Genomic DNA, 8,062 nt, shown 5'->3' with positions numbered 1-8,062 from the left:
TAACACTTATTCCATATCCAATTTTAAATATTAATCTAACACTTTTTAAACTAGGATTCAATCATACATTCATATTCTTATACCATACTAAATGTTTGACTAATTAATTTTGAATACAAAATCGACCATATACATAATTTTAAATATAATGCATTTTCTATTTTTTTAAACAAATTCTTTTCATTAGTATCTATTCTTATATATAATTTGACATATGAAATGATTTATAAGCAAATATTTATATATATATATATATGTGGTTAACATATTAGAGAAAATAATGATATATGCATTATAACAGTAAATCATTTATACAAGAGTATATAAATAACTAGAAAATAAAATTGAAATATACTATTAAAAAGGTGAAATCATGCTAGTAGATAAGCTGTTCCTACTATATGGACTATCTATTTTAGATAAAAAAAGATATCATTTATTTTATATACAATTGGAAGCATATATAACCAATATGAAATAACTTTTCCATGAATTATTATTGCCAATATCAAATTGCTACACAACAAAATTTGTTAGAGCTTATCAAATAACTTTTACTATGATTTGTTATTGTCCATAACTAATTGCTACATATAACTCGTAAGAACTTATTACACATGCGTTCATGACATGTTGAAAAATAAAACATAATATATACATACTTAATAATAAGATTGTTAAAAACATAATAGAATTTGTATTGTAAAGTAAAAAAATTATAGATTAAGTGTAAATGAAATATATCTTTTTGTGCAAAGTACCAAACAGTAACACAATATGAAGTAGATTCCAGTGTAAAAAATTGTTAATAATCTTCCAACAAATTTAGCATTCACTTATGGTAAATTATCTTTGCATAACTGTAAAAAAATAAAAATATGGCATAAAAATATAAATAAATATGATAACAATCCAAAGGCAATATAAAAAACAATGTGGAGGATATAAGAAAAATATAAAAGCATTGAGGAAGAAGGAGTGAAATCACTTAACATAAGTTTTAAATAACAAAAAAGATAGAAAGTATAAAGATAATCAGAAAAACAAATAACAATTTAAATAAGAACGCTTAGAATATAACAAAGAAATACAAACACTAAGGAAGAAGGAGGCATATCACAAATGAGAAACAAATTTAGCATTCACTTATCGTAAATTATCTTTGCATAACGGTAAAAAAAACAGATAATGGAAAAATAAATATCAATATGGCATAAAAAAGTATAAATAAGTAGGATAACAAACCAATCCAATGACAATATAAAAAAGAACATAGAGAATATAAGATAGGTATGCAAGCATTGAGGAAGAAGTAGTGAGATCACGTCACATAAATTCTAAATAACACAAAAATATAACAAGTATTAAGACGATGAAAAGACAAATAAATGTTTTAATAAGAACGTTCAAAATATAACAAAGAGATACAAGCACCTTCATTTGGTATGAGTTTGAAGAGAAAGAAGTTGTAAAGAAAGAAAGAATAGAGAATTGATATCTTTTTTATCTTTGGTTGACAAGAGAAATAGGGAATGGACTAAAATTGGGTGGGACCCATGCCCAAAATCACTTTCTCCTCATATGTAAAGAAAAAGAGAAAAGTTACAATCCGAAAAGAAAAAAAAGGAGAAGAGAAATATTTTATAATGACAAAAATACTCATCACTTGTATTGTTTTCTTATCCAAATTATTATCCAATAAATTAATTAATTTAATAAAAAAATGTTGTGACAAATGTATTACAAGAACAAACTTTAATATTTTACATCATAATATTTAATTTAAAATAAATTTTATAATATTAATTATTTAATTAGTGGTAAAATATTTCTTTATAACTTTTTTAATGTATGGACATTTTTATCATTCAAATATTGATTTCTATCTTTTTCTCTCATATCAAACAATACAAAAATCTATTATAATTTTCCTTTATCTCTTTCTCCCCTCACTCTTTCTCACTAATCTCTCTTCTCTCCTTTTCTTTCCCTCAACCAAGCATTTAAGGAGGAAGAAGGCATGTTACTAATGAGAAATAAATTTAGCATTTACTTATGACAAGTTATCTTCATTTTGCATAATTTAAAAAAAACAGATAATGGTAAAAATGAAAAAATTGAAAAATAAATATCAATATGGCATAAAAATGTAAATAAATATGATAACAAACCAATCCAATGACAAAATAAAAAAGAATGTAGAGAATATAAGAAAGATATACAAGTATTGAGGAAGAAAGAGTGAGATCACTTAATATAAGTTTTAAATAACACAAAAAGATAACAAGTATTAAGACGATGAAAGAAAACACTTCAAAGAAGAATGGTAAGAATACAACAAAGAGATGCAAGCATATTAGTGTAGTTGCATTTATACTTAATATATTTAGCTTTATTTCATTTAAATACATTAATGTATATAGTCCTTATTTCAGTCAAATATATTGTGCATATATAACACTATTATAAATAAGGAGCAATTACTTTTATTTGTTAATAACAAATTTAGATTTTTTTCTTCTCTCTTCTTTCTCTCTCTTGGTTTTGTCTCTTTATCCCTCAGAGTTTCTCTATTCTCTCTAATTGTTTCCCTTGCTAGTCTTCTTCACATAATAGATTATTCTGAATATTAGAGAATAAAGAATCAAGAGTAGAAGGCTATGGTTTTTCATTAACTACAATGGCAATTATACTGGCAATTACTGCCAGTTTTTGACAATTACCTAGTTCTAAGAAAGGTAACCTGTTTGTAACCTTCTTTGCATGTTACATCCTAGTTGCTTGTCTTGTAAGCTTTTCAAACCTATATATTTGGAGAAGCTAAACATTGTATACTAAGAATTCAGTTTCTAAAAATTCAATAAAATCAGAATTTAATTTTCTCTCAATATTCTCTTAATCTAGTTTTTGAGTTTCTACACTAAATTCTATCATGTAAAGAAGAAGAAGAGAAATAGTACAAAGAAGAGAGAAACTGAGGGAGAAAAGGGAGAAATCGTGAGGGAGAGAAGAGAGAAAACCAAGAGAAAAAAGAGAGAAGAAAAAATATGAAATTGTTATTAACAAATGATGGTAACTACTTCTTATTTTTAGGAACAGTGTTATAATGTACAATGTCCGATTGAAAAAAAGACCAAATACATTAAATATAAACCCAGGTACACTAATAAGCACTAAGGAAAGAGGCTTATCACTAATGACAAACAAATTTAGCATTCACTTATAATAAATTATCTTTACATAACTTAAAAAAGCAAATAATGGAAAAAATGAAAAATAAATATCAATATGGCATAGAAAATATAAATAAATATGACAACAAATGAGTGAAATCACTTAACATAAGCTTTAAATTACCCAAAAAGATAGCAAATATTAAGACTTTTCAATAGTGTTTATTCTTATACATATTTTGACATTTAAAATTATATATATGCAAATATTTTATAAATCATTTGCATATATGTATAACACAAAAAAATAGCAAGTATTAAGACTTTTCAATAATGTTTATTATTATACATATTTTGGCATTTGAACACACGCATATATATGCATACATTTTATGAATCATTTGCATGTATATATGGTTAATATATTAGAGAAAATAATGATATACGAAACGATATATGTTTCCTAAATTAGTTGCACATGAGTGTATAAATAACTAGGAAATACAATTAAAAAACACTACTAAAAAGATGAAATTGCGTTTCTAGATAAGTTGTTGCAAGCATAAGAGCTTTTAATTCATTATGTTAGATATTAAAAAGAATATATTTTGGCTTCAATGAATGCGTCTCTTTGGATGAATAAATGAAAAAATTATCTTATCCATTTATGACTCTATCATTCTGATGCAATATTTATATGTTTTAAGCCAGAAATGTCATTAATTTTATATACAATTAGACAAATAAAAGTCATAAATGAACATGAATTGAGTTGGACTGGTAAAGAGTGTCCTCATAATCCCATTTAGATATAAAATCAACTTGAGTACATCATTACTAATTGATAATAAAGATTTATAATAATATGGATACCATGCAATTACTTTTTGTTGTTTTTTTTATCAACTTTAGTACATCATTACTTCTATTTAATTTATTTAAAAAAATTATCGAGCAAATTAACCCCATATATTTGTGAATGTTTTCGGTTCGGATAAAATTGTCAACAATGCAAGAATACTTTTGAGAAACCAAAAAAATTAATTCATTATAAGTGCATTATTTATATAGTCGAAATAAATATTTATACAAAGTCAGTTATATAATCTATAATTCTTATATTACTCATATTTAAAAATTAGAATATGCATCATTTTATATCACTTTTGTCAATTTTTAGAAAAATAAAATATATGAAAGTAATTCTCCAAATTTAAAAGTTATACTAGAAAAATCAAAAGTTGTTAAGAAGATGTTGATATAGTGATATAAAATAATAAGATACCTCTAATAGCACAAGAAAATGAAAAATCATAAAAGTCAAATCATTAATTGACTTGGCAAATTATCATTAAAGGTCTGTTTTAAAAATGGGAACAAGGAAAACGTACATTCACCAATTAATCTCAAAGAACTGAATTTTAAAATATTTTATCATCAAATGAGAACATTAATGTAGTAATTTATATCTTTATATATTATCTATTATTTATATTTAAATATTATTGACTTTTTCAAAACAAAATATAAACAAATAATAGATGATGTAGTGGTTGATATAAGTTTTTACACCGATAATATATAATATTATATTCAAATACAATTCTTTCGAGTAATATAATTTTGTTGATTTCCATAATATTTATTGTATTTGCTCTAAAATATTCTTTCTTTTTATAGTCATTAATTGTTTTTTTCACGTAAATCAATAAAACAACAAACAAGAGTATATATAAAAGATAGTGATCAATACATGTTGACTTTCTAAGAAAAAACCATAAATAGAATAGAAAAACTATAGACAAATAGGAATGGAAATTTAATAAAATTAGCATTGTAATACAAATATTTATTTCTTCTATATTCTTTCTCTAAATTCCTTTGCATTTCAGAATATTGTTTTGGTTTACTTCCATATTAGGCGCATATTTGATAGATAATTAAATTTTAAATATGGTAATGCCTTATCAATGCCTTTTTTTGGTATACTGGCAAGAATATTTTCAGAATCGATGATTATCACTCACAACAATCAAACATTTAACATTTTGATCATTCTAAAAATTTAATTAGATCTTATACTATTAGACCAAGATCTGCTTTAAATTTATTTTGTTGAGATTTGAAAATAGAAGTTCCAATCTCATTGAAAAAATAGAATTATTTTGTTGACATTTGAAAATGGCAAAATATCCTTCGATAATCCATTAATTTGTATCCTCAAATGAATCAATAACCGATGTTGGGTTAGATTCACCATATTTAATTGCACCACGTGTGAGCCAAAGGAAAATTATTTCGTTAAATAAGAGCAGCGAGCAGACAAAGTTGTACACAGTTGTCTCAACAACCTTTCCCACAATATTTAATTCCAAACCAACCACTTTTCCTTTTATCTTTTTTTCACTTCCTTCTTTTGTCTCATTTGTCGTTAACCGACCACCATGGAAAAACCACCAACCACCACCGCATCAAAAAGTTACTGGCGGTGGAGCAAGCAAGACTTCTTCCCTGAACCCTCATTCCAAACCGCCAAAACATATGGAACCGCCATCTCCCACATCGGCCCCCGCCTCAAGGACCGCCTCCTCAACCGCTCCACAGACTCTCATGAGCTTCTCGTTCTCCCCAACGCCAGTGAGAACCGCATGCGCCGCTGCCTCACCGCCTGGGACCTCACCTGGCTCGCCTTCGGCTCCGTCGTTGGCTCCGGCATCTTTGTCATTACCGGCCAAGAAGCCCGCAAGGACTCCGGCCCCGCCATCGTCCTCTCCTACGCTGCCTCTGGATTCTCCGCCATCCTCTCCGCCCTCTGCTACACCGAATTCGCCATCGACATCCCCGTCGCCGGCGGGTCCTTCTCCTTCCTCCGCATCGAGCTTGGCGACTTCGTCGCTTTCATCGCCGCCGGTAACATCATCCTCGAATCACTCGTCGGAGCCGCCGGCCTCGGCCGTTCATGGTCCTCGTACTTCGCCACCATGGTAAAGTCCGACGCCGATTTCTTTCGTTTCCGAGTGAATTCATTTGCACCCGGTTTTAACCTTCTTGATCCATTAGCAGTTGCAATTCTCCTTATCGCTAATGGTATAGCAATGAGTGGAACAAGAAAGACTTCAATTTTGAATTGGATTAGTTCAATTGTTACAACTTCGGTGATTTTCTTTATTATTGTGGTTGGTTTTATGCATGCCAAAACGTCAAATTTGGTGCCGTTTTTACCTTTTGGTGTAAAAGGTGTTTTCAGATCTGCAGCTGTTGTGTATTGGTCTTACACTGGTTTTGATATGGTAGCAACAATGGCTGAAGAAACAAAGAACCCTGCAAGGGATATACCAATTGGTTTGATTGGTTCAATGTCAATGATTACTGTGATTTATTGTTTAATGGCTTTGGCACTTGTGATGATGCAAAAGTACACTGAGATTGATCCAGATGCTGCTTATTCTGTTGCTTTTGTTTCAATTGGAATGAAATGGGCTAAGTATCTTGTGAGTATTTGTGCATTGAAGGGAATGACTACTAGTTTGCTTGTTGGATCTTTGGGGCAAGCTAGATACATGACTCAGATTGCAAGGTCTCATATGATACCGCCTTTTTTCGCGCTTGTTCACCCGAAGACTGGAACACCGATTAATGCTACTTTGTTGATTACTATATTCAGTTCTGTTATTGCATTATTCTCTAGCTTGGATGTTCTGTCTAGTGTTTTTTCGATTAGCACGCTTTTCATATTTATGCTTATGGCTGTTGCATTGATAGTGAGGAGGTACTATGACAGGGAGAGCACATCAAAGACTGATTTGATGAAAGTGGTTATGTGCTTGTCAGTGATTATTGGTGCTTCTGCTGCTGGGGCTGCACTTTGGAGCTCAGAAAGGTTCGGTTGGATTGGGTATACAGTGGCTGCTGGTGTTTGGTTTCTGGGTACTTTGGTATTGAGTTTCCTTCCAAAGCATAGGTCTCCAAAGGTTTGGGGTGTTCCACTGGTTCCTTGGCTCCCTGCATTGTCCATTGGAACCAACCTTTTTCTCATGGGGTCCTTAGGTGCTGAGGCTTTCTATAGGTTCCTAATTTGCACTGGTGTAATGCTTGTGTATTATTTTCTTGTTGGCGTCCATGCAACTTATGATGTGGATCATCAATATATCCCAGAATCAAAACTTGCTGAAGGAGTGGAAACTGGTACCAGTCAAGGGGTCTTGAAGTAGCAAGTTTCCAAGTTTAATATAATTCAGTGTTGATAGATTTTTTCATAGTGGTGTGTAATTCATGTACATCTGAAGTGGACCACTATGGTTATTCTGTTCCAAAAGTTGGATTACTTTAGATTTTCATGCTGTCTTTTTTATTTCTAGGATGATAACTATGTAGTAGTATCCAAACATGTTGTGGCTAGAGGGTTTCTATTTTGCACTTATGATCTATCATCTATGTCCAATATTGACACTCCAAAATGCCTATTAGCACCTTCATCATTTCAGCTATTCAAGACTCTCCCACAACTCAAGTTTATTCACCCTAAATTTGGGCTATTCAAGATCTTATTCAACAAGACGAAGATATCAAACTTCAGCATATTCTAAGGGAGGATATTACTTGCGCAAATTTCTTAGCAAAGCAAGGTGCATCTAGTACATATGAAATTGTATCTTTTGATTCTACTCACCATAAGCTCACAATCATATTACTTATGGATACTATGAAAGTTTCTTTTGTAAGGTGTTAGTGCCCTTTTGTTTTATTTTCATCCTTCCACCAAAAAATTAAATGAAGCAATTAACACCCTATTTATCAGTTTCACACTTTTGGTACATGTTTCCAACAAAATGACGTCATAAATATAAATAATTTCATATAAATTCATAGAACTTATAAATTGATAATAG

At 29.9% G+C, this 8,062-nt stretch overlaps 1 protein-coding gene across 1 annotated transcript; it reads left to right on the top strand.

Moving 5' to 3' along the window:
• Positions 5,538–7,552, top strand: LOC109355065 (cationic amino acid transporter 8, vacuolar-like). The gene has a single exon (XM_019597980.1). The coding sequence runs from the start codon at positions 5,618–5,620 to the stop codon at positions 7,382–7,384; it is 1,767 nt and encodes a 588-aa protein (XP_019453525.1). The 5' UTR covers positions 5,538–5,617; the 3' UTR covers positions 7,385–7,552.

This window comes from Lupinus angustifolius, chromosome LG08 (genome assembly GCF_001865875.1).
Source record: "Lupinus angustifolius cultivar Tanjil chromosome LG08, LupAngTanjil_v1.0, whole genome shotgun sequence".
NCBI lineage: Eukaryota > Viridiplantae > Streptophyta > Magnoliopsida > Fabales > Fabaceae > Lupinus > Lupinus angustifolius.
The sequence above is the reverse complement of the archived record's forward strand: the minus strand, read 5'-3'. Positions and strand labels throughout refer to the sequence as shown.

Coding starts and splice junctions, on each gene's coding strand:
- LOC109355065 (XM_019597980.1), top strand. CDS start 5,618: ATGGAAAAACCACCAACCACCACCGCATCAAAAAGTTACTGGCGGTGG.